General features: G+C 41.8%; 1 protein-coding gene across 8 annotated transcripts in view; it reads right to left on the bottom strand.

Moving 5' to 3' along the window:
* SH3D19 (SH3 domain containing 19) overlaps positions 1-25,604 on the bottom strand; it is a 196,786-nt gene that overhangs the window by 30,172 nt on the left and 141,010 nt on the right. For 3 of the 8 annotated variants that reach the window (XM_043484667.1, XM_043484656.1, XM_043484662.1), the window contains exons 4-10: positions 22,164-22,204; positions 20,757-20,799; positions 18,453-18,591; positions 18,179-18,341; positions 16,131-17,120; positions 6,320-6,427; positions 32-147 (exon numbers count right to left, since the gene is read on the bottom strand). In XM_043484667.1, the coding sequence (XP_043340602.1) occupies positions 32-147; positions 6,320-6,427; positions 16,131-17,120; positions 18,179-18,341; positions 18,453-18,591; positions 20,757-20,799; positions 22,164-22,179 (1,575 nt within the window). In that variant the 5' untranslated portion in view covers positions 22,180-22,204. The remainder of the gene's footprint in view (positions 1-31; positions 148-6,319; positions 6,428-16,130; positions 17,121-18,178; positions 18,342-18,452; positions 18,592-20,756; positions 20,800-22,163; positions 22,205-25,604) is intronic. The other 5 variants (XM_043484637.1, XM_043484671.1, XM_043484670.1 and 2 more) reach the window with 4 other exon arrangements.

Here is a 25,604-nt window from a genome sequence, read left to right as displayed (position 1 = left end):
TAGCTTAGGACAACCTATAATGACTACTTACCAAGTTTCTAGTTCTGTCAACATTACCAAGCTTTCCAGATACTGTGCTAAAGGTGTTTCCAATAGGTTTTTCAGTAGGGAGAGGAGGTGGGCTTTGTGGATCCTCTTCATGTAAACCTGGAAAAATAGAAATAATTAATCAGTAATTTCTAATCTTCGAAGGTTTCACAGGATGAAAAGACTGCAGCTTACTTCCTTAGGAAAATGTCTATACACAAAAGAATAGATAGCTAAGCAAATGAGAAAGATCTCCTGGCAAATCTCAGAAAATCGATGGGTTAGCAGCCATCAGTTAATTTTACCAAACGTTTTATCAAGAGTAAAAATGATACTAAATGATTACAACAGTAAGCCAGCATTTGTTGGAACCTTCTATGGACCAGGCATTAAGTTAAGGCACTTTATTCATATGCATTTCTCTAACCAACATCTATCTAAGTGCTAGATCTGTTGAGTCCACTAGCTAGTAGCCACATATGGCAGTTTGAACTTAAATCTTAATTAAAATAAAATAAAAAGTTCAGTCCCACAGTTGCACGGACCACATTGTAAGTTCTCCGTAGCCACATATTAGCTACCATATTAGCTACCATATTAGACCGCACTATGCTAGATACTGTTGCATCCATTTTACCGATGAAGAAACTGAAGCTGAGAAGAAAACAAATGAACTATCCAGGTCTTGCTTCAACAGTACATGAACAGAGAACTTCCAGATGTACAAGCTGAATTTAGAAAAGGCAGAGGAACCAGAGATCAATTTTCCAATATCCGCTAGATCATAGAAAATAGCAAGGGAATTCCAGAGAAAATCTGCTTCATTGACTATGCTAAAGCCTTTGACTGTGTGGATCACAACAAACTGTGGAAAATTCTTAAAGAGATGGGAGTACCAGACCACCTGTGAAACCTGTATGCAGGACAAGAAGCAACAGTTAGAACCAGACATGAAACGAAGGACTGGTTCAAAATTGGGAAAGGAGTACATCAAAGCTGTATATTGTTACCCTGCTTATTTAACTTATATGCTGGGTACATCATGTGAAATGCTGGGCTAGATGAATCACAAGCTGGAATCAAGATTACCAGAAGAAATATCAACAACCTCAGATATAGAGGTGATGTCACCCTAAGGGCCAAAAGTGAAGAGGAGCTAAAGAGCCTCTTGATGAAAGGGAAAACGGAGAGTGAAAAAACTAGTTTAAAACTCCACATTCAAAACACTAACATCACGGCTTCTGGTCCCATTACTTCATGGCAAATAGATGGGGAAAAAATGGAAACAATGACAGATTTTATTTTCTTTGGATCCAAAATGACTATGGACGGTGACTGCAGCCATGAAATTAAAAGACACCTGCTCCATGGAAGAAAAGCTATGACAAAGCTAGACAGTGTATTAAAAAGCAGAAGCATCACTTTGCTGACAAAGGTCTGTATAGTCAAAGCTATGGTTTTTCCAGTGGTCATGTATGGATGAGAGAGTTGAACCATAAAGAAGACTGAGTGCTGAAGAACTGATGCTTTTGAATTGTGGTGCTGGAGAATACTCTTGAGAGTCCTTTGGACAGCAAGGAGATCAAACCAGTCAATCCTAAAGGAAATCAAACTTGAATATTCAATGGAAGTACTGATGCTGAAGCTCCAATACTTTGGGCACCTGATACGAAGAGTCAACTCATTGGAAAAGACCCTGCTGTTGGGAAAGATGGAAGGCAAGAGGAAAAGGGGATGACAGAGGATGAGATAGTTATATGGCATCACTGGCTCAATGGACAAGAGTTAGAGCAAACTCCGGGAGATGGTGAAGGACAGGAAAGTCTGGCATGCTGCAATCCATGAGGTAGCAAAGAGTTGGACATGACTTAGCAACTGAACAACAGAAACATCCAGGTCTTGATGCTAGTAAGAGTCAGACCACAGCTTTGAACCCAAAAGTCTATTTTCATTGTAATAAGCCTTGCTGCTTCCTAATAGGTGGTGTGACCAACCCTCCCCCAATCCAAATAATTAAATGTGCTTTCCAACTCATCAGCTCCAGATTAATGGGCTTAGTCGCTGTCATTTCCACATGCAATATCTTTACATCCAAATTATATCCTTAACCCAGAAATAGTGTACCAACTTATAAAAAGAAGAAAACAAAGATGACCAGGTTTAATTTGTGATAGCTAATTAAAAGCTGTGTGCAAGATACTTGAAGAGAGGATGATGGTAACATATAAAGGAGGCTGAAGCCACCTTTTACCGGTTAAGGCATTTAAAGGAGATGGGAATTTTTCTCATTCAAATGAACACTCTCTGCTTCCATTTCACATGAAAAACTTATAACAAGAGGATGAGTTCCTGTTTTATTCACAGACAGGGAAACACTCCCAAAGGAGGGAAGTGCCTAGGCCAGCTACTAAGAAAACAAGGATCCAGATACAGGCGAGCTTTCTTAGTGAGAGGCGGGGCTGCCACACAGAGACCGTCCAACTCCGCTGCCACCTTGAAGACTCTCTCTGTGTTGTAGTTTCCTTATTCTTACGCAGAAATGATGAATCACTTAGGATATATTGTCATGACAAACAACTGAAGGGTATAAAGTAGTAAGAACATGAAAGTAGAGAGAAGATAGCTTCCTGGAAGGAAGGGACATAGTAATTATCTGATGTGGGTATGTGGGGGAGGTGGAGATTTTCGATTTCAAATAAAGTGGTCAGCGGAGGCCTCAATGAGAAAAGTGCCATATGAGCAACAATCTGAAAGAACAATGAAGAAGGAAGCTATGCAGATATCTGGGGAAAGGACATCTGAGTCAGAAGAAACAGATCTCCAGGGGAAGAAGCTGACAGGTTCAGAGGAAGGAGTTTTGTACCACAAAGCTGTTCGTTTCTTTTCTTATGCATTCCAAGTTCTTCGGACACCGAGTCTTATTTATTTTTCCTCCACAGCATATATGCATTGCTTAATAATTGTAATAATAAAATTTGAGGGGACTGATTTTTTTTTTTGGCTGTGCCTTGTGGAATGTAAGATCTTAGTTCCCCGACCAGGGATCAAACCAGTGTCCCTTGAAGTGGTAGCACAGAGTCTTAACCCCTGGACCACCAGGAAAGTCCCTGGGGAATTAGTTTTTATATAAATAGAAATAATTCTCTAGGAACTAGCCCTTCATTTCTCTTACATATAGCAGTACAGAACTCAGCTTTCTAATAGCTCCTGGAGCTTTGTCAGGGTAATATGTCTTTTTCAGGATTTCAGGACTACTAAATCGACTTATCAGTGTATAGAGAAGAATAAACATTGCAGGACTGAGTTACAAGGCTGGCCTTTGATGGCCTAGAAAGCTGGATTTTGGGAAGGTTCCCACCATTTCCAGGACAGATAAAACAAAAGAATATGGTTTATGCTGAACACCTGCTTTCCTTCTGGGAATCTGGAATTTTGGTACATAACAAAACTTCTAGAGGTGCCCATGTAAACATCCCCCAACAAAACCCCTGGGTACTGAGTCTCTAATGAGCTTCCGTGATTGACATTTCACAGCTGAGGAGACTGAGGAACATCCTGTGCAACCCAACTAGGAGAGGACTCCCAGAAGCTTGGGCCTGGCTTCCTCCAGACTTTGCCCCATGCACCATTTCCCTCTGCAGATTTTGCCTTCTGATAAATCACAGCTGGAAACACAACTGTATGCTAAGTTCTGTGAGTCCTCCAAGCAAATCACCAAACATGGGGGTTTTGGGGACCCTGACACAACAGGAGAATACATTGCAATGTACAAGTTATATTCCTTGAAGCCACATGAGCTTTGGACAATATTTATTATCATTATATCACACACAGCTTATTAAAACCCCAAACATGTTATAATAAGGTAACAGCAAGCAAGCAGACAACCCAATGAGCTGTCACGTGGGCTATATCATGCTGTCAAAAGAAACACATGACCAGTTCTTTAGTCTAACACTACTATATAACTTCCTACGAAGCTTCAACAGTACGTGAACCGTGAACTTCTAGATGTTGAAGCTGGATTTAGAAAAGGCAGAGGAACCAGAGCTCAAATGGCCAATATCCTCTGGATCATTGAAAAAGCAAAAGAGTTCCAGAAAAACATCTACTTTTGTTTTATTGACTATGCCAAAGCCTTTGACTGTGTGGATCAAGAAACAAACTGTGGAAAATTCTGAAAGAGATGGGAATACCAGACCACCTGACCTGCCTCCTGAGAAATCTGTATGCAGGTCAAGAAGCAACAGTTAAAACTGGACATGGAACAACAGACTGGTTCCAAATCGGGAAAGGAGTACATCAAGGCTGTATATTGTTACTCTGCTTATTTAACTTATGTACAGAGTACCTCATGAGAAACGCTGGGCTGGATGAAGCACAAGCTGGAATCAAGAGTGCCAGGAGAAATATCAATAACCTCAGATATGCACACAACACCACTCTTATGGCAGAAAGCAAAGAAGAACTAAAGAGCCTCTTGATGAAAGTGAAAGGGGAGAGTAAAAAAGTTGGCATAAAGCTTAACATTCAGAAAACTAAGATCATGGCATCTGGTCCCATCACTTCATGGCAAATAGATGGGGAAACAGTGGAAATAGTGTTGGACTTTATTTTTGGGGGCTCCAAAATCACTGCAGATGGTGACTGCAGCCATGAAATTAAAAGATGCTTATTCCTTGGAAGAAAAGTTATGACCAACCTAGACAGTATATTAAAAAGCAGAGACATTGCCAACAAAGGTCCGTCTAGTCAAGGCTATGGTTTTTCCAGTAGTCATGTATGGATGTGAGTTGGACTATAAAGATAGCTGAGTGAAGAATTGATGCTTTTGAACTATGTTGTTGGAGGAGACTCTTGAGAGTCCCTTGGACTGCAAGGAGACCCAACCAGTCAGTCCTAAAGGAAATCAGTCCTGAATATTCATTGGAAGGACTGATGCTGAAGCTGAAACTCCAACACTTTGACCACCTGACGCAAAGACCGACTCATTGGAAAAGACCCTGATGCTGGGAAAGACAGAAGGTGGGAGGAGAAGGGGACGACAGAGGATGAGATGGTTGGATGGCATCACTGACGCGATGGACACGAGTTTGAGTAAACTTAGGGAGTTGGGGATGGACAGGGAGGCCTGGCGTGCTGCAGTCCATGAGGTCACAAAGAGTCGGACACGACTGAGCAACTGGACTGAGTGAAGTGAAAAGCCACTGAATTTTGGTACCGTTGACTTTCTCTCCTCCTCATTTTTCAGAGCAACTCTGTTCAATCTTCTCACCACGTGGATTGGAGCCATTCGTTAATAAAACCATCAAGAGACTAAAACTAGTATGATGCTTCTAGGCAGTGTTTTACAGAGAGAGAGGTCAAACCCTAAACTAAAGGGTCTCATGGCATTGCAGGGCACGCCTGCAGTGTGACCCTGGGATGCTGCAGGTGAAGGGCTGGTATACTTGCTCTGCTGTTGCCAGGAGCGCAGGGGCAGAGTCTCATCAGACAGAGGCGAGGATGCCTCCGGGCTATGCAAAAAACGTTAGAGGACATGAAATGAAAGAGGCTCACAGAGAAAGTGTGTGATCGCCCTGGAGCCCACTGGATGTCATTTGTGCGCATACATCTCTCACACTTTTTCCCTTGGCCTTTAGGAATCTCTCTTATAATAATATCAGATTTCTGTTTGCAGTACTTACTAAAACTCATCCAAAATTTCATGTGAGAGTGTGAAAGTGGTTAGGGCTCTGCACTCCCAAAGCCGAGAGCCTGGGTTCGATCCCTGGTTGAGCACAAAGACCCCACAAAGGCAGCCCCCCCAAAAAATCAAGTAAGGAAGTTTATAAAACATGTAATGTTATACTAAGTAAAAAGTCTTTTTATACATTGCTACGTTTTTATAACTTTTGGTTATTTCCCTTCAGGCAATTCACACATAGCTATATTTAGATTATGCTGACTGGAATAATATACTCCTAACAGACATAAACAACTGTATTTGCTATCAGTTCAAGTACTTCTCTACTCTATCTTTACTACTGGCACTAACATAGGATAATACACTTATTCTGAGTTTAAGCCTCCTTCTAATCTCTCTGCCTCAAAGGATGTTAAAAAGAAGTAAAATCTAAATTAACTGTCTAGAGAATTATGAAAAAACAACTTGCTTTTATATGTTCTCAGCTATGAGTAATAATAATAAGTGGCCGATTACACATAATTTCAGAAGCAGACATTGATAAATTAGCATATATTTCTCCCCAGCTCCTGGAGTAACAAATAAATGAGGCAGAGAACTGCTTACATTTTCCTGGTTTGGCTGGAATTCGAATCACAGTGGGCTTCCTGGTGGGTGCTGGTTGAATTGCTTGTTCCTTTGTTGGTTCTGTTCTGGTGGGGAGCTGAAAGGGATCTAATGAAAAACAGTTGATTTTGCACATTTTAGTTAATACGGACTCAAACAAAAAACCTCATTCATAATTAAACAATCATATTTCTCATTCCCTAGGGAAAACTATTCATGGATAAACAAAATCTCAGTTTGCAGAGACAAAAACAAAATCAGGGCTCATGAAAGGAAACAACTTGGAGCTCTGTAAATAATTTATATGGCTTTTCTTCCTCTCTGATGAGAGACAGCCAGGACAATCTTCAATTATGTAGAAGCTATCTTTCACAAGAGTGTAATCATTTTATAAGTGTCTCCCTGAAAATGAGGGGCAATTGAAACAAGGAGCCCATTTCCCCGCACTGGGAAGCCTCCTGGATCCTCCACTCCCATGCATGTGCTAGAAAACCTCCCCCGAGGGCCGCCAGGGCCTACAGGGGGCGCTCCGCAGTCTTGGATTGAATAGTCAGGTAAATCTACACCTCACTAACATGAAACAGAGAGCGTTTTACCCTGGAAGTAAGGTAAGACATCTCCCTTCAAATATTTAATTTTGGGGCAAGGACATATGAATGAGCATTCCTCCGTCTTAACTCATTCACTTAAAAATGGGCACTATGTGCTTAGGGAGAGTATTTTAAACAAAAGCACAACCACCAAACTTCCTTTTTCCTTTTTCTCTCTCTGGCCACAGTGCATGGCTTGTGGGATCTCAACTCCCAGACCAGGGACTGAACCCCGGCCCTCAGCAGTGACAGCATGGAGCCCTAATCACTGTACGGCCAGGGAATTTTCACATCAAGACTTCTTCCTGAAAGAAATAGTCTTTTTTCCTTTAACACAAATGTTCTTTTTAGTAGCTTGGAAAGATGACCATAAACTTTTTAAAAGATGAGAAATCTAAAAATAAATTAGCAAAAATAAAATCAAATGCTGTATGATGCATACTCTGCACAGCACATGGGATCTCATGAGGCTGCTTCTGCCTTTATTCCACAAGAGACAGAATGAATATATCTTGTATTTGGCACCTGTCCTCTGGATCTCACCTGTGGGAAGATGCTCCCTGTGAAACAATGCACTCCAAGCGTTCGTGGTTGGCCTGTTACAGCCATTGTTCAATAAAGCACCTTTTGCTGACCAACTCTTTTCAGGATATATGAAAAGCTGAGCTAAGGATCAGAAGTGCTTTCAGCTCCTTGACACTTGCCTTCCCTCCAACCCAGCTCTCAGGACACCCCAGACCTGCCACCAGAGCAGCACCCACTCACTAGTCACTTGCTCTCATGTCTGCCTACCACGTGCGACTAACAGTGAGAGGTGGGAGACAGGACAGTAAAGGACAACCCCACTTTAAGTTTGTTATCTATCACCTACATAAGACCCCCAGGGGGCACGCTAGATAACACAATTACTACTAGGCTACCGGGAAAAAAATTAGATGACCCCTTAGTAGCACATTAGTGAGGTGAGCCTTGTCTATGTTCAAAAACCCAACTCAACGTCGTCAAAACAATGTCAAACTTTCAGAAAAGGCTCTTGCAATATAACCCTAGAAAATAAACAAAGCTCTTTTAGGTCTAACCAAATTCTTTAATCCCTTATTTTGTTATAGCATTATTTTTCATTTCAAAAATAATTATTATAAAAATGGGAAACATTGAGAAATATATGATAGAAAATCTCCTGTAATCCCATCCCTCTAGTAAAAATTATCTAAAATTTGGTGTATCTGTCTACAGATTTTTTTTCTATTATCGCATTGTAGATATTTTTGTTGTTTTGGAGTTTCTGCGCTGCAGCACATGGCTTGTGGGATCTTCCCCGACCAGGGACTGAAGCTGGGCCATGGCAGTGGAAGCACTGAGTCCTAACCACAGACCGCCAGGAAGATCCTGATTATGCAGGTATTTTGAAAAACAAAAGGAGAATCATTTTATATCTATTTCTCTGTGAGACAGGCTAGGACCTGGGACTCTTGGCTGCAGTGCTGCAATGCTTGCACTTGGACACACCCCTCCTCAAGCAACTAAGAAACTACATGAGACTAAAATAGCTGCATGCATTTGCATTTGCTGCAGATTCTGGACAAAAGATACAAAGAGACCAAAGAACCCAACTGCCACTTCTGAAGAACCCCAAGCAAAAGCAGGGTACGGCACATGCCCCCTGCACACAATACCGCCTAAGGGGTGGGAAAACATCTATGCTACCCCTCCAGCTCAGAAGGTAAAGAATCTGCCTGCCAATGCAGGAGATCGGGCTTCAGTTCCTGGGTCGGGACGATCCCCTGGAGAAGGGAATGGCTACCCACTCCAGTATCCTTGACTGGAGAATTCCATGGACAGAGGAGTCTGGCAAGCTACAGTCCATGAGATCGCAAAGAGTTTGGACATGACTGAGGGACCAACACACACACACACACACACACACATACCCCTCCAGCTGGACCCATGACTCACTCCACACCAGGAACCAGCTTGGCCCCTGTTGGAGAGCCAGTGAGCAAGGGAAGCTGTCGCTTGTTCTCACTCCTCGCTGCTACAGGAGGGGCCCGGATAAAGCCTTGCCTGAATTTCTTGTCTGGCCTCTAGTCATTTTCTATTGATTAAGGAGCCCAAGAACCTGGGGGTTAGGTAACATTTGTAACCCGCTCTTTTTCTCATTCAGTATTGACTGAGTGCATGCTACATAACAAATGCTGTTCTAGGTACTGGGAATATGTCAGTGAACAGAGCAAAGAACTCTGCCCTCATGATGCTTACACTTGGGCAGGAGATGGAGACAACAAACAATAAATATAATAGAAAAGTGATCCATGTGGTATTTTACAAGGTGAGACGTGCTACTGATAAAGAGACACGCAGAGCAAGGGGGGACTTCAGGTGTGGGCTGAAGGGAAGCAGGCTGAACGTGAAATGGCAGAGCAAGAGGGTGTGTGGACAGAGGGCTCCAGGGCCTCCAGACAACTGGATTTTACACATCCTAACAGTTTTTCCAAGTTGAATAATACACATCTTGTCTTTGGGAAATAGCAGTGCCCATGATCAAAAGGGGTAGGTACACTGATATGAAAGCCCATTATTGCAAATACTACCTGACTCTGAACGCCCTGGACATTTCATCTGAGTACTGCTGGCTAAAACGGGATAATCTGAAGACCCCATGTAATCTGGCATACTTATGATTCAAACACAGAAATACCGTATCTTTCCTGTGTGCACAGCTTTCCTTCCCGTTTGTCTCTCTCTCCCCTGCTGTTGCCCTGCTCTGCCTCCGGGGCCCGTGTTGGAACCTGCTGACCGTCTGTCCCCTCCTGTGGCTGTGGCACAGTCTTCACCATCCCCACCCTGCAACCATGGCTGTGACAGCCATCCTCTCAGAGCTCTGCTTCCTCCTGGGAAGAGGACCAAAACTCAAGAAAAGGATTGAGACTGATAACCACTCTTGGTGCTCTCCATTCAAGCAGCATGTCGGCGCTAACAGCTGCTTTGGGGCCTTATAAGCTGTTGGTTATTAGGATAGGTGTCTAGTTGGTGAGTTTAGGGGGTGACTGTGGAGGGAGAGGAAAAGCTTGAGTGTGGTATCACTTGAATCGTTCCCCAATTCATCTGAAATTCTGTCTTTTTCACATTCCAGGAGTGACAGCATGAATAAGGTGGGTGGGGAAGGAGAAAGAAGCCACAGGGGCTCCCAAATGTGCTTGCTCTTGGAGGACTGGCCTCAGGGAACCCCGTCCCAAAGCCTGCAGGTCTCATTAAACCTCATTAAAGGGTGTAGTCATTCTCTTACACGTGCTGGGTTTAAACTGAAGTAGCAAAATACAACTTAAATACAAAGTATTCAAAATATCCTAGACATTCACTCTCTTCTTGGTCCTTATTTTTACTATTATTAGCTACCCTTTAATAATTGGCCCTCAGATCATGGGTAATTATTCTACTATATATGTCTCTGGAAAAGAGAAGCAAGGAAGCCTCAGTGTCCCACACTGTGTTGTTCGGCAGGAGTGGGTCTGCCTAGCGACCTCCCCCAGCTGGGCCCCCTGAGTCAGTAGTGAGCTCGGCATCCGCCTCTCTGCCCACGTGCTGTCCCGGGCTGCCGTCCAGAAGAGGCGTGCAGATAAGTGGGGAGGACACACAGCGTCACGGCAGTGAGAAGGCGGAGCCAGAGGCCTGGTTTTCATCTTGATGATGCTGTGTGAGTCTCCCTCTAGCTACACCATATGTTTACCTTTTATGTCTTTCCATGAGGGGGTGTTTTTCTCCAACAGCGATGTAAGTAGGTGACCTAGAAAGCAAGGTGGCACCTCATGTTTGGGAACTCCTCGCAGTGGCAGCAGGAAACTGTCTACTATGGCATGTTTTTTAGCAGCAAGTTAATAAATAAATAAAAACAAAACAACTGAAATGCCCATCACTAGAGGAAACACTGACTCGACTATGCTGTGCCCATACCGGGGAATATCAGGCAGGCGTAAGCGAACAAGGGTCAGACTTAGATCCACTGGCCCAGAGAGAAGACCTGAAACCTCAGTACCAAATGAAAAAAGCAAGCTGCTGAGTAATGGGTACAGTTCAGTAAAAATTTCTGTAAAAAGCAGGAAAAAGTTTATATATGTGTACACATTCGTAAGCTTTGGTTTGGAACATTCAAAGGCACCAAAAGCTACATACAAAATGGTTCAGACTGGTTACTCTGAGGATTTGAGTGGATTGGAGAGAGATTAATTTTTTATTTTACTAAATGTTTATATTGTTTCGTTACAGCAAATGTTACTTTGTAACTGAAACAAAATCCAATAAAATAAATTCAATGACATGAAAAAGTTACAAAATTAAGCTGAAATAACACCTGTGCCAAACAAATTGAAACAAAAATCACTTAGAAATAAAAGGAAAAAATATGAAAATACTTGTCCCTTTAGTTGCTTTTTCAAGGCAATAACAGCCCTAAAATTTTCCATAAAGTAACCAGAAAAACAAAAACTCTCTTTTATTGGGCTATTACTCCTCAGTGATTCTATTTACTAGGAAAGAATGCAGACAGGTATTTTTGAATTTGCCTAATTTAGACATATTTAGTTAATAATAATTAGCTTTTATTTGTAACCTTGAATAATATAGTTGTTTAGAAATGGTATATTTTATTATTTAAAAAATTTCTTTATTTTTTAAAATCCTCAGCCTATCATGACCCACAGGCTGAGGATCAGTGCAGGAGGCCATTTTTTCTCTGGGGCAAAGACAAGAGATATTTCTCTTAGTTTCTTTCATCCTAATTCTGCTTATGTCCAGCTATTTAAAGGCCAGGTTCCCCCAACCTCCCCTGCCTACCCAGTTCCCTCATAAAAGACAACCTTTGTTAGCATTTTTAACATGACTTCCAAAGACAGCATATTTGCATGTAAGTATGTGTTTTAACACCAACAATAGTTAAAATACCATGAATACTATCTATACTTTGTATTTTTCACCTAATAATATCTTGGAGATTGGTCCATAGTAGGGGATAACAGGTGTCTGCCTCTTTTTTAGTTACTGCACAATATTTCATTGTATGGATGCATCAGAATTTACCTAAGCGGTCCACTGAGGATTATTTCCAATATTTCATAGTAGAAGTCCTTGATCTGGGGTAAAGAATAGGCCCTTGAGGCTCTGGAAATAGTACCTCCAATTGTGCATATATGTCAAAACAGTATTTTCAAGGGAGTAAAAGATTCATAGGCTAATCAGATTCTCTGAGTTCTGTGATCCAGAAAGGGTTAAGAACCTCAGGGTCATAATTTTCTCTATCAAAGACTGTTTCCTCTTGCTTCTACAGAAAAAATCACAACTGTCTGCAAAAGCATCTCCTAACCAAGTCTAAGGAAAGTCCACGGCATCTTTCTCTACTGTTATTTGCAGTGTTTACTCAGCCCCCCTTCCAGCCCCTCATAACCTGCTGCCAAACAAGCAGGCCCCTTTACACCTATACCCGCATAGTCTTCATTACCGGGCTGAGAAAAACATTGATGATAATGTAGTTTTCTGCCCATTACCTGTCTCTAATAATATGCTTGTCATCATAATTGGTTTCACCATCCTTGGCTTGCTTTTCTGTCATTTTTTCCCCTTGAGTTCTGTTAACAGCAGAAATTGGCTGCTAAACTATTATTCTGATCTGTGTAATGGGGCTGAGAGCAGAAGCATTCTGCTTTTTTGACAACTGGGTATGATTTGTAAAGGTGTGAAGAGGAACTGCTAATGCTTCTCAGCTCCTCAGATCCATTACATTAACCTGGAAGGCATTCTAGCCAAGAAATGAATCCAATATTAAATGCCTATTTTATGAGTTTTCCCTTAATAATTTTTCTAATCCTTACAATGTTTTCATAGCTTCAGTATTTTCTGATCTCTATTTCCTGAGATTAATATGGCAACTTTATTTTATGAAAACTACTTTATTGGATTTTCTTTCTTTATGAGGGGAGAGAAAAAGAAGGAAAGGCCTATTTGTGAGTTTCTTGCTTTTCTCCTGGGTTTCTCCCCCAGTTTCTGGGTAATGCCAGGACAATTAGACAAGTTTTCACAAAGAGACCATAATCCTTTACTTACAATGATAATACTATTAATATACCATCAAAAAGTCACAAAGCCTTACAGCATAGGGAATACAGTCAATAATATTGTAATAACTTTGTATGATGGCAGATGGTAACTAGACTTATGGTGATCATTTTGAAATACTGAATCACTAGGCTATGCATATGGAACCATTATAATGTTGTAGGTCAATTATACTTCAGTCTAAAAAATGTGTAGGGCTTCCCTGGTGGTCCAGTGGTTAAAAATCTGCCTTGCAATGCAGGGGAAACCAGTTTGATCCTTGGTCCAGGAAGACCCCACATGGCAACTAAGCCAGTGCACCACAACTATTGGGCCTGTGCTCTACAGCCCATGCTCCACAAGGAGAGAAGCCACCACACTGAGAAGCTCCAAGGAGCAGCTCCCACTCGCCACAACCAGAGAAGGCCCACATGCAGCAATGAAGACCCGATGCAAACAAACAAAAAATAGTTTCCTCTCCAAAAAAGTCACAAAGCCCCAAACATTAACCAAAAATCCCCCTACATTTTGAAGAACTCAGAGAGAATCTTGAATGCCTCTGGAGGCCAATGAGCAAGGAAGCAACAAGGTCCAACGTGCGCTCTAGAAGCACGCCTTGGGTAAGCATGCTATGGTTGATGGCGGTTTGGTAGCAGAAGCAGAAGCTCAGTTAGCAGGGCACTGCAGTTATCCGGACCTGAAGATTAGAAAACTGGGCCAGGAGCAGGAAGGGTGGAAATGAAAGAAAGAGCTACCCATAAGGTAAAACCAGCAAGATCTGGCAACTTATCGGGTGTGAAGGACAAGAAGTAAGACTAATAACCACCACTTAATGAGCACACACTGTGTTTCAGACAATGTGATAGAGCTTTCCTGCATAATCATATGTAATGCTCGCAATGCCTCCACGAGGAGTATTATGATCATGTTTTATAGATGAGGCAACCAAGGCACTACGGGGTTAAGTAAACTGCCTCAGGTCCACAGCAATTAAGTGGTGGACCCAGCCTGCCTGACTCCAAATTCAAACAACTAGCCACTGTGTGTGACAGGTAGGGAGGCTCACGCATGACCTACAGGACTCTTTAGGAAGGCCGGAGTGTAATGGAGAAACCAGGACAGGAGCAGAATACAGGAAGAGGAGCAGGTTTAGAAAGAAGACGGAGGGACTTCCCTGGCAGTCCAGTGGTTAAGACAGCACTCCCAGTGCAGGGGGCACAGATCCAAGCCCCGTTTGGGGAACGAAGCTCCAGCAAGCCATATAAGTAGATAAATAAAAAATAAAAAGAAGACAGGGCTCAGTTCAGGATAACTCCACAAGTAAGAGCAATGGTTAAGGCAGTCAGGTAGGGCAAGCAAATTACACCTTTTACTGAAAGGTGCCTCAATAATTAAATGTTGTACAGAAATCGAGAAACAGAAAAGGCTGAGTAGGAAGCTCGACACTATATTCATGTTGATGCATCCTGCTGACCTTCCTTTTTGAAGACGACTGTAATTATCTGCTTGATGACACAGAATAAATTCTGAGCAATTATTAACCATGTTGCCATCAGCACAGCCCCTAGCAGCTTCAGAAGGTGGTGTTACTTTCTCTTGTACTGTTCCCACCCCTTCACAGCTTGCTGGTGTTGGATCTAACCCTCCCTGTCCTACTCGGAACCCTGTTAACACTAAAAAGGTCTAAATAAAAAATGCTATAATGAAGACTTGAAAAGTTTTTAATGTGTTGCCTGGTTTAAGGGTTCATGAAAATGTTGAGGTGCAACATGATAGAGTGAAAAATAAGCTAGACTTAGAAAAAAAAGATGCAGCTTGAATCCTGCTTTGGAAAATTATTAGTTTTATGATACTGATTAAGTTATGTATTTATCTCACTCAGTCTGATATTCTTCATATGTAAATGAACCACGATGCAGGGTTACTGTGAGGATTAAATTCAATCATGTATCTCTGGGATCTAGCAGAGGGTTTGGAACACAGCAGAAACCCAATATATTCTAATGTTTTTCTTTTCACTTCTTATGGACAAGAGACATGCTACAGCCAGTTCCAATGTTGTGTGTGTGGTGAATATTTAATAAATATATGGTTGTTATCATCTGAAATACATCTGTGCTCTGCAGAATTTGGTTTTGCATTACAGAGTTTATATCATTTTGACGCATCTTAAACATAGAAGATAACAGCTAACCTTTTGAAAATAGTATTATGCTTATATGTTCATAAATTCTATCCAAATAAGTGAACAGCAGTAAAAGGAATCTTACTGATGACAAGTAGAGCAGCTTGGTTTGGCAAATCAAAGATAAGCTTTACCATCACATTCTCCACCTGAACAGTGCGAGGAAAGGAAAAAAAAAGACTCTCTGCCTCTTGGGAAATCTAATTGTCCTAATTTTGGCAGGAAACTTACAACTGTTGTATTTTATTTACAAAACTTCAGCATTCCCAAGGGAAGGTGTTCTGCGAAGACTGTGGAACAACGTTTTGCAACACGGCCGGGTTTACTGCTCTTGCCAAAGTCCTCCGCGGGGCTGGCGCCTCTCCCGGCACTGCCTCAGGGCTCAGTCTGAGGAGCCCTTCTGGGGCATGACTCCCCATCTCTGAGAAGTTTCCCCTACATCCTCCTCACGCGCGAAGCTCTGCTTGCTTGAGGAAGAGGCAGCCTCTCATCTAGTTAAGTCCCTGGTCCCAGCCGGCTTATTCCTGCCTTGATGACAGTAAGCAACACATGTGGGACTTCCCCGGTGGTCTAAGACTCCGAGCTCCCAATGTAGGGGGTCCTGATTCGATCCCTGGTCAGGGAACTAGATCTCACATGCCACAACTAAAGATCTTACTAAAGTAAGGTCCGGTGTAGCCAAATAAACATTTAAAAAAACCCACATGTGTTCCTCTTTGTCTCTATCTCCCCACCTCAGACTTCCTCTTCGCTCTGATTCTTTCTTCCACCTAGCTCCTTGTTTCTTAACTTCACTGTTTCTCCCTGTCTGTACACACACACGCATGCATGTGCACACATGTGCATGTCCACACCTCAAGAACTCATGTGCTGGAAATGAAAACAGCAGGTGCCATTTCAAGGTAACCTTGTGAGAAGTTGAGATTCCTCTCTGCCTCTAGGCTTTACTCACCCAGAACCATGTCTGGACCAGCAGAGTCCTCAGCCAGGCTCCCAGACGGTGCGGGTAAAACATCGTCGTCGAAGCTGATGAGGTCTATGTCCCCCGGAGGCTGGCTCTGCTGCGCAGGGACCGGGGGGCTGGCTGGGGGGCCTTCTCCCAGTGACCTGAAGGCTTTGGCTTGGGACGCCACCGAGAGCCGGGGAGGCACAGGGACTGGTTTCAGCAAAGCCGCAGAGCAGGGGGTGCTTTCCGAGGACACTGATTTCCTGGGCAGTAAAGGCCGGGGAGCGGGAGTCGGGGCTTTCTTCCCACCGTTGGGACTCTCAGCCACAGGCCCTCCTCCCAGACTCTCAAGGTTAATGCTCCGGATAAGGCCAGGATTTGGTTTCTTTGGCAATTCGGGTTTGGTGACGGGGCTGCTCCCTGCTTCCTTCGGTGGAGAGTGAGGGGTGGGGGCCCCCCTGAGTCTGCTTGCCGCCCAGGAGTCCCATTCTCCGGAGGCTCTGTTGGCTGTAGGTTTGGGAGCCAGCGAGGGTTTCCCTGAGGAAACAGCAGGTCTTGGCGGGACTGTGCGGGGCACGATCTCTGGCTTCTTGGGCAGTCCCAAGCTTTCTGTATTTGTCTGACCCTCAAGTGCTTTGATCCTGGAAACGACAGTGCTGCGGCTCTGCTCTGCGTTCATCATGTTCATCACGGCCTGACCCTCGGGGTGGCTGGTACCTTCCCACAGAGGCGGGGGCCGGCTCGGGGCTGCCTCCTCCTGCGCGGCTATCGGACTGCTCCGGGAATTCTGCTCTTTAACGTGAGAATCTCTGGCCACTGGTCTGAGGTTGCTTTTTGATCTTGGTTTTGGCACTGGACATCTTGGAGCACTGGAGTTTTGTGGACAATTCTGTTCTTCAGAAATATCAAAGACTATTAGAGGCTCCTCATTTGTCGGAGGGTGCCTGGCTGAGATGGCTGGGGAAGGCTGGAGGGGTTTCAGAGGTGCCTGCAGGGCTGACAAGAACAAAATGAACAGAAGCTGCAATGTGACAATGTCAACAAAAAAAGATACACAGATTTTTAAATATACATATAGAATAACAAGAGATTTTGGTTTCCTTCTTTAGTAAAAAGTAATTCTAAAATCATGGGGGAAATGTTTCTATTCAGCTTCCTGCAGGAGGGTTCCTGAGGTTGCATTTATTCATTTAAGAAATATTCATTATATAATATTTTAAAACACCATTAAATTCCTGATTCTCAGTAGATGTATCAATAAACCATCTCTCTTGTCAAAATTCTAACAACTCTTGCTTTACTTTTCCAAGGTAACTTATTCTTATCTGTTATCCTAATATGACGCCCCTTTCTTTTTGCCATGCGGCATGTAGGATCTTGGGCTTGGCAGACAGTGCAGTGGTTAAGAATCCATCTGCCAATGCAGGAGATGCAAAAGACTCGGGTTCAATCCCTGGGTTGGAAAGATTCCCTAGAGTAGGAAATGGCTATCCACTCCAGTATTCTTGGCTGGAAAATTCCATGAACAGAGGAGCTTGGTGGGCTACAGTCCATGGGGTTACAAAGAGTCAGACACGAGTGAGCGCAGACACACACTCACACACACACACACATGTAGGATCTTAATTTCCCAACCAGGGATCAAACTCCACACCCCCTGCATTGGAATGCAAAGACTTAACCACTGGATCACCCGGGAAATCCCTACAAGGCTTTTAAAAAGCCTAAAAGGACAACAACTTTTAGCATCCTACCAATTTTAAGTTGCTAAATATAACAGTTTTCTCAATGGAAGTAAAGGGCATCAGCATGAGTTAAAAGGATGATGTTTTTGTGATATGAACTAGGATGAACCCTAGAGATTGGGGCTGCAGCTTGTGAGAATGATCTATTATAATAATCACAGCAAGCCCAAATAAAGCAAGCACACAGTGATCACATACCGACTGGAAATCGAGCTCAATGAATTATGCACAAATTGCAAACTATTTTAAAGGCTGGAGTCTACTGATTACTTCCTGAGAACTAGGTTGGAAGGAAGGAAGACAAATTACTTGCATTACTTTGAGGCAGATGGTTGTCTATTTCTTCTGAAAAGTCAGTCTGAGTTGCTGAAGTAATAGTGTGCCGTGGAGTGGCAGCAGCATTATTATTATTTGTAGTGTTAACTTGAACTTGGTTGATTTCTTTTATGACTTGTTCATAAGATGGTGGGAGCTGCAAAATGAAGAATGAAGATTTTAAACAGCTGTAGGCGATAGCCAAGGTTCTTATCTTTGAACTTCATTTAAAAATAAAATGCAAAGAGGTGATGCGATATTTACTCACCTCAGCAGGAACCAGCTCACTAGGCCTCCAAGGGCCTGCTGCAGAAGCCGGGGGAAATGCCAGTCCTGGTGGGTGGGCTCCTGGAAACCACGAGGTGGGCCTCAGAGGCTCAGCTGCCACAATGGTGATCTCTGGGCGCCTGGAAACAGACAGAAGCCTCAGTGAGGTTTTGTCTATTTGCAAGTGTTCAAAGATTTATGAAAATAACTATCACCCAAGAAAGTGACATAGGCCTGCCAGTCACAGAAATGACCTGTCTAGCCGGGGCTGTCTTGAACAGTATACCCGGGCAGGCTTCGAGGGAGCAAAGGACAGCTGTCCTCCGAGACACTGGCCTCAGAGAGTTAGAGATACACCTCGAGCACGCTTTACTCGGCCTTGGTTGGTCAGAATTAAGAACCAAGAGCCCTTGTTCTCCCAGGGCTCTGCTATCTAGCCTGTGGAACAAACATAGGTGCATCCTGAGGCAGAAAAAGGCATCGGTCAAATGGAAAAGTTTCGTTTCCTGTTATTACAAAGCACATCCTCTGAAACAATACTAATAAGTAGAAGAACAGCTTCCTCCTCCTCACTCCACCTCTCCCTCAGTCAGAGTTATCTTTAAGTGTTTAGAGTTTGCATGTTCACTTCCAGACCCTGATGTGTGTTTCTGTGTCCCTGGTCAGTTTGTATATGAATCTGAAGATTAATCTTCAGTCCTGAGGAGCCACAGTGATTTAGGTGTGGCTTCTTTCATTATTTTCTTAAGCTGACTCTCTGATCTCATGTTTAACCTTCAACCTGATTTCGTAACAAATACCAATTGCATGACTCTGAGCAAACTCTTCAACCTCTCTTGAGCCTCACTTTTCTCATCTAACAAACAGGTGTGATGATGACCTGCTCGGCTTTTCTCTGGTCCTCTATGGAAAATAAAAATAAAATGCACTGCCATTATCAAAACTGTACACGCACACACACTCTCATGCTAGCTTGTGTAACAGCTGAACCTGCCCATTGATTTTGTTTGAACTGTATTCCCTAAGAACCTCTGCTTACAGGTTTTAAACATTTAAAGAATAAGAATTATTTATTAGGACAAATAACTGAAATAAGAACATATTTCAAAGAGAAAAATGATTAAACTATATGATCACCTCACAAATACTATTTGATCACAAAAGTCATATATTAGAAGAAACTGCATTGACAAAGGGAACTATAATTACCAGATCTAATTATGAAGAAAAGCTAGGTTCTGAGGTATATGTACAGAATCTAGCTACCTATCTTCATAATCTGGAATGTACTATTCAAAGTTATTAATTGTTGCTGTCTTTACATAGGAGAGTGAATAAGCTGTGTTTTATTCTTCATATTTTTCTTAGTTTTCCAATACTTTTATAATGAGCATGTATTAAGAGTTACAAAAATTGTTTCACAAATTGCATTTAGCCAGTCCCCTCTGAGATATAATGCTAAGGGTAGCACAATTAACTTTCATTTCCCTCTGTGGAATCCAAATGAGTCATTCCAATGTTTACATAGCTTTTATCTAAATAGATAGTGAGTTACTAGTTAATAAATGTTAACCACTATACATGTATTAGCCCTCATGCCAACCCTATGACGTACTTTAAAGGTGGGGATACATAAACTAAGAAAGGTTAAGGAGCTTGCCCAAGGTCACAGGGTGAGACAGCGAAGTCAGGACTTGAACTTGGTTAAAGTCCCTGTTCATTGCTCTACACTGTACTTTAAGAAATCTGAAAGCAGGGACAATAAATCTATCTTTCTATCCATCTACCTGTCCACCCTTCCATCTATCCTACCATCGGTCTGTCTACTGGTCCTTCCTTCCATCTGCATAGTGACTCACTCCTCCCTGCTCCCCAACCCCACCAGTCATCTAGCCCTTTTTATTCACCTGCTATCTATCTAGCTTGCCTGACTTTTCCTTTCTTTATCCTTCCTTTACCGTTTTCTATCCTGTCATCAGTTCATTCATCCCTGTGACATTTACTAAGTAACTATGAGGTACAAAGCATATCTTTGAAGTATTTACAGCAATGCTTTCATATAGCAATTGCTTAATAAACATTTTAAAACTGACTTCAGTAAATGATTACTGTCAAGAGAACATTTTCAGTTCTTTTCTCAAGAGAAATCTTCATCATTCAAACTTGTAGACTAATTCAGAAAATGTATTGATGAGGTAGAACACTGTAATATACTGTTTGAGAAAAATATGCAATTTGTTAACTGATGATACTTTTACTTCATAATTAGCAGAATATATGTCCTCTATTATAAATATAAGCATACCTCCTATCTCGATGAAGTTCACTCTGAATAGAAGTCCGAGAAGCTACAAAAGAAACAATACTCGGATTTAGTAGGAAATTCATACATTGAATAAAGGTTTAAACTTTTACAGGATACAGTTTTGGAAAAAGTTAGCTGACACTTGACATCAGATAGAACATACAAATTTTATCACCCATAAGTAGAAAAGCAAATCAAAACAATCTTCTCATAGGGTATAAAGTTAATTATAGTTATATATTTGAGTTGCATAAGAAAATATAGATTTCAAAAACATTCCAAAGCACGTTCTGTGGTTCTGAAAATAATTTGAAGAATGAACAAAGCAGACAGCTATTAAGTAGAAACTGCCTGGTAAGAGCATTATGATGATAGGAAATAAAAATGGGCAGAAAAAAAATTTAAATATCTATTCTAATCCATATGACTATGCTTTTGTGTTATTTCTTTATAAGTCTATTGAAAAGAGAGTGGAAGTGGTCAAATTTCCAACTATTTTCTAGTTTTTCTGGAGTTTTATGAGGTTTAAGTTGTTTTATTACTTAAATTGAGATAATACATGCAAAAAGTGTTCAAATCACTTTTATAAACATGTTTAGAGACTATTATTGTACATGCAGCACTAACTTTTCCCTTAAACCTCAAACTCCAAAAACTAGATGGATCACATTTTTCCGAATTTTATTTTAAAATTAAATTCTGTATTAACCAGATGACTTGGAAAATGTGTCACACATCATGGGGTCACTATTACATACACATGTGTAACAGAGAACAGTATTCCTATTTTAAGAAGCACATTTAAAAGATACCTTAAAAAAATCAAATAGTATATGGTAAAAAATTTGTGGACAAAGGGGGATTTGTTTCAGATATTTCTATTTCTACTTCCTATGTTTCCCTGATCTTCCACTTTTTCAGTTCTTTCTATTTGAACAGGTTGAAGGTACGAATCTTTCTTCCTCCTGTTAAGTTCTGGTTCCCTCTGATCCAGGAGGCTGCCCAAGCTGGGAAGGCAGGGGTAGAGATGGGCGGCGGGGATGAAATTTAGGCTGGGGCTGGAGCTGTGACAGTGGACCCTGCATGGGGTTAGCAAAGCAAACCTAACACCTGAAACCAAAACCCTTGGATCTCGAGCTGGAGGATGTTCTGACCTATCATCAACTGGTGTGACCGACTGGTACATGTCTATCAAGAGTTAAACCAAGTTGAGGTATATTTTCTCTACTGGAAAAAGATTGCAGAGAGGCTGAAGCTCTGAGCAGCAGGTCTGATTTGTAAGAATGGTTTCATTAAGTCAGAGGCTCACCAAGTAAGCTACAATCACATCACCACAATCACTAAAGCCAGAATCAGCAGACACAGCACTTTTAAAAGACATCATGTTATTTATCATCACAAACATACCTCTTCCACGGGGCATTTTTGCTGTGTACTATTCATGAATGCTAAAGGAAAAAAAGAAGGGGTTACAGAAGAAGAAAGGGAGAAAAAAAGAGTGAACCCAGTTGCCTAAGCTCTAAAAGGAATTCAGCAGCAAAACTGTCTTGCCATGCCACTGTTTCTCCCCCTCTGTATTTCGAGAAAAAGGAAAAGTTGATGAACCATAGTTTCAGAGAGTAAAGAATTATGTTGCAGGCAGGATATCCACACACATAACCACAGGGGGGAAAAAAATCTTCCTATAGTTTTTAGCAAAAAAAAAAGAAAAGAATCATTTTACAAAATCAATTTGCTACTTCAACAGGGATCAATTTTAAAGTATGAATAATATGTAAAAGGTAATTCAGTAGTCAATTTACATCTTTCACACCGGTGGCTTTTCACTTGACTCTGCCCCTTCACACCAGCGGGTGTTAGGAACTGGCCCCCACCCCTGGAAAGCAGACTGGAACTCCCACACTGATGGAGCAGGATGAGGGGACTGAAGGCCACTAATGGTACTTACAGGCCTCCTCTACAGTCTTGCAGAATCACTCCCCTCCCCTCTCCTGCTCTGAATTTTTCCCCTCACACCCCCTCATCTTTGAAATCTCTTTTTTTCTCCTGACCTTTTATAGGATGCCTGGCACTTTTTGTCAGTGAACAAGTTTAGCAGCTAGAAACACTTCAGATTTTCATGGCAGATTTTCACGTAGTGCCTCACAATCTTCCTGCTAACTTCTCAGCTATCTGCTTAATCTCATTCTCATTTGCCCAGATTAAATAGATTTGATCTGGTTGTTGCCAAGAGAATCAAATTTGCCACCATGGCCCACACAGAACACGCTCCTTTTAACCTCTGCCACAAACTGCCAGTCTTCCGTGCATTTTGGATTAGGACCACAGAACAAAGGCAAGATTTTCTTAGTGAAATGTTTATTTTTTCATAGAATCATTCACAAACTTTCCAGTTCATATGGCTAAATTCTCAGTACAGAGGTCCAGTTGTTTATAAAAGATTGAGATCTGGATTTGCAATATTAGTGCTAATAAAGAACTCTCCTAAATTCCAACAGGGTCATAAGTCTGGATGGATGCTTAATGACCATCCTTCTCCAATCCTGAGGTGAGGAGAATGACCAGTTAAACTCCTTGTGGAGCCAGGAGAGCTGGATGCTAGCCCTCATTCTAAATAATTCAAAATTATTAACTAAATGATGGGCAGGAGAAATAAACACATAGAATGATTATTATATTATAAGCATCTTTGCTATAGTACTACCTTACCAATAAAAATCACAATAATAAAAATACTAACTACATTTGCCTCAGATAGAGTATAAACTAGAGGCATTTGACATGGTAACAGGAATACCCTTGGAGTGGAAAGCTCAAAATGGCCTTGAAGTCAGGAAGTCTAGGTTCACATCTCAGACCTATCTCATGAAGCCATTTAATCTCCTAGACTCAGTATCCCTACCATCTGTAAAATGGGGTTAACACCTACAATGCTGGCCGTTATTTTATAACATAAATGAACAGTTCCTGACTCATAGTAAGCAATGAATATTAGCTAAGTCTGTGAATTTCAAAGAATAATTTCCTCTTAAAAAGTTAATGAAAGGAAAAGCACGAATTTCCATATATATCCATGTAGAACACGTTCAAGAACTCTGCCCAAAATATTTAGTGTTCACAAGAATGAACACAAAAGGAAGAATCTCAAGACTTGACTGGATCCAGAATCATTATGAAAGAATTTAAAATACAATCAGTTAAGGAATATTGCTTTCAAAATGTGATAAGGTCTTTTCCTTGTCAAGAATAGATGACTAAGTCTGGGATAGGAAAACAAACATTTTATTGGGTTGGGTAAGACAAAATTTCCACTTCATGGATCATAGCCTTGACATAGCTACAGGGCTTGTGTAACACAATGAAGCTATGAGCCATGCCACCATGCAGAGCCTACCAACATGGACGAGTTACAGTGAAGAGTTCTGACAAAATGTGGTCCACCGGAGAAGGGAATAGCAAACTACTGCAGGAAAGAAAGCACACATGATTTGGATGACTTTTGATTTGCTCAGCTTATAAAATGAAGAAAATAATACCTACCTTATTAGGGTTGTTTTAAGGATACCCTTCACAGATCACTCCCTTATTGTTGCAAAGGAGCATACCTAACTCAATGCAGCTATGAGCCATGGCATGAAGATGGGTCATGGTGGAGAGTTCTGACAAAACATGACCCAGTGGAGGAGGGAATGGCAAACCACTTCAGTATTCTTGCCTGGAGAATCCCACAGACAGTAATGAAAAGGCAAAAAGATATGACACTGGGAGATGAGCTCCACAGGTCAGAAGGCCTCCAATACGCTACTAGGGAAGAGCAGAGGGCAATTACTAAAAGCTCCAGTAAGAATGAAGCAGCTGGGCCAGAGCAGAAATGACACTCAGTTTTGGCTGGTGGTAAAAGTAAAGTCTGATGCTGTTAAGAACAACATTGCATACCAATCTGGAATGTTAGGTCCACAAATCAAGGTAAATAGGACGTGGTCAAGCAGGAGATGACATCTCAGGAATCCGTGAACTAAAATGGATGGGAATGGGTGAATCTAATTCAGATGACCATTATATATACTACTGTGGGCAAGAATCCCTTGGAAGAAATAGAGTAGCCCTCATAGTCAACAAGAGTCCAGAATACAGTACATGCGTGCAATCTCAAAAACGACAGAATGATCTCGGTTTGTTTCCAAGGCAAACCATTCAACATCACAGTAATCCAAGCCTATACCCCAACCACTAATGTTGAAGAAGCTGAAGTTGACTAGTTCTATGAAGATCTATGACGCCTTCTAGAAATAACACCCTCCCAAAAAATGTCCTTTTCATCATAGGGGATTGGAATGCAAACCTAGGGAGTCAAGAGACCCCCAGAATAACAGGCAAGATTGGGCTTGAAGTACAAAATGAAGCAGGGCAAAGGATCACAGAGTTTTGTCAAGAGAGCACACTGGTCATAGCAAAACCTTTTCCCAACAACACAATACTAAAATCAGACTGACCATGTTCTTTGCAGCCAAAGATGGAGAAACACTATACAATTAGCAAAAACAAGACTTGGAACTGACCGTGGCTCAGGTCATGAGCTCCTTATTGCAAAATTCAGGCTTAAATTTAAGAAAGTAGGAAAAAACACTAGGCTATTCAGGTATGACTTAGATCACATATGATTATACAGTGGAGGTGACGAACAGATTCAAGGGATTAGATCTGGTAGCCTGAGTGCCTCAAGATCTATGGATGAGGTTTGTAACATTGTTCAGGAAGCAGTGACCAAAACCATCCCAAAGAACAAGAAGTGAAAGAAGGCAAAGTGGTTGTCTGAAGAGGCCTTGAAAATAGCTGAGGAAATAAGAG

Source organism: Cervus canadensis, chromosome 1, assembly GCF_019320065.1.
Source record: "Cervus canadensis isolate Bull #8, Minnesota chromosome 1, ASM1932006v1, whole genome shotgun sequence".
NCBI lineage: Eukaryota > Metazoa > Chordata > Mammalia > Artiodactyla > Cervidae > Cervus > Cervus canadensis.
This window is presented reverse-complemented; position numbering and strand designations above follow the sequence as displayed.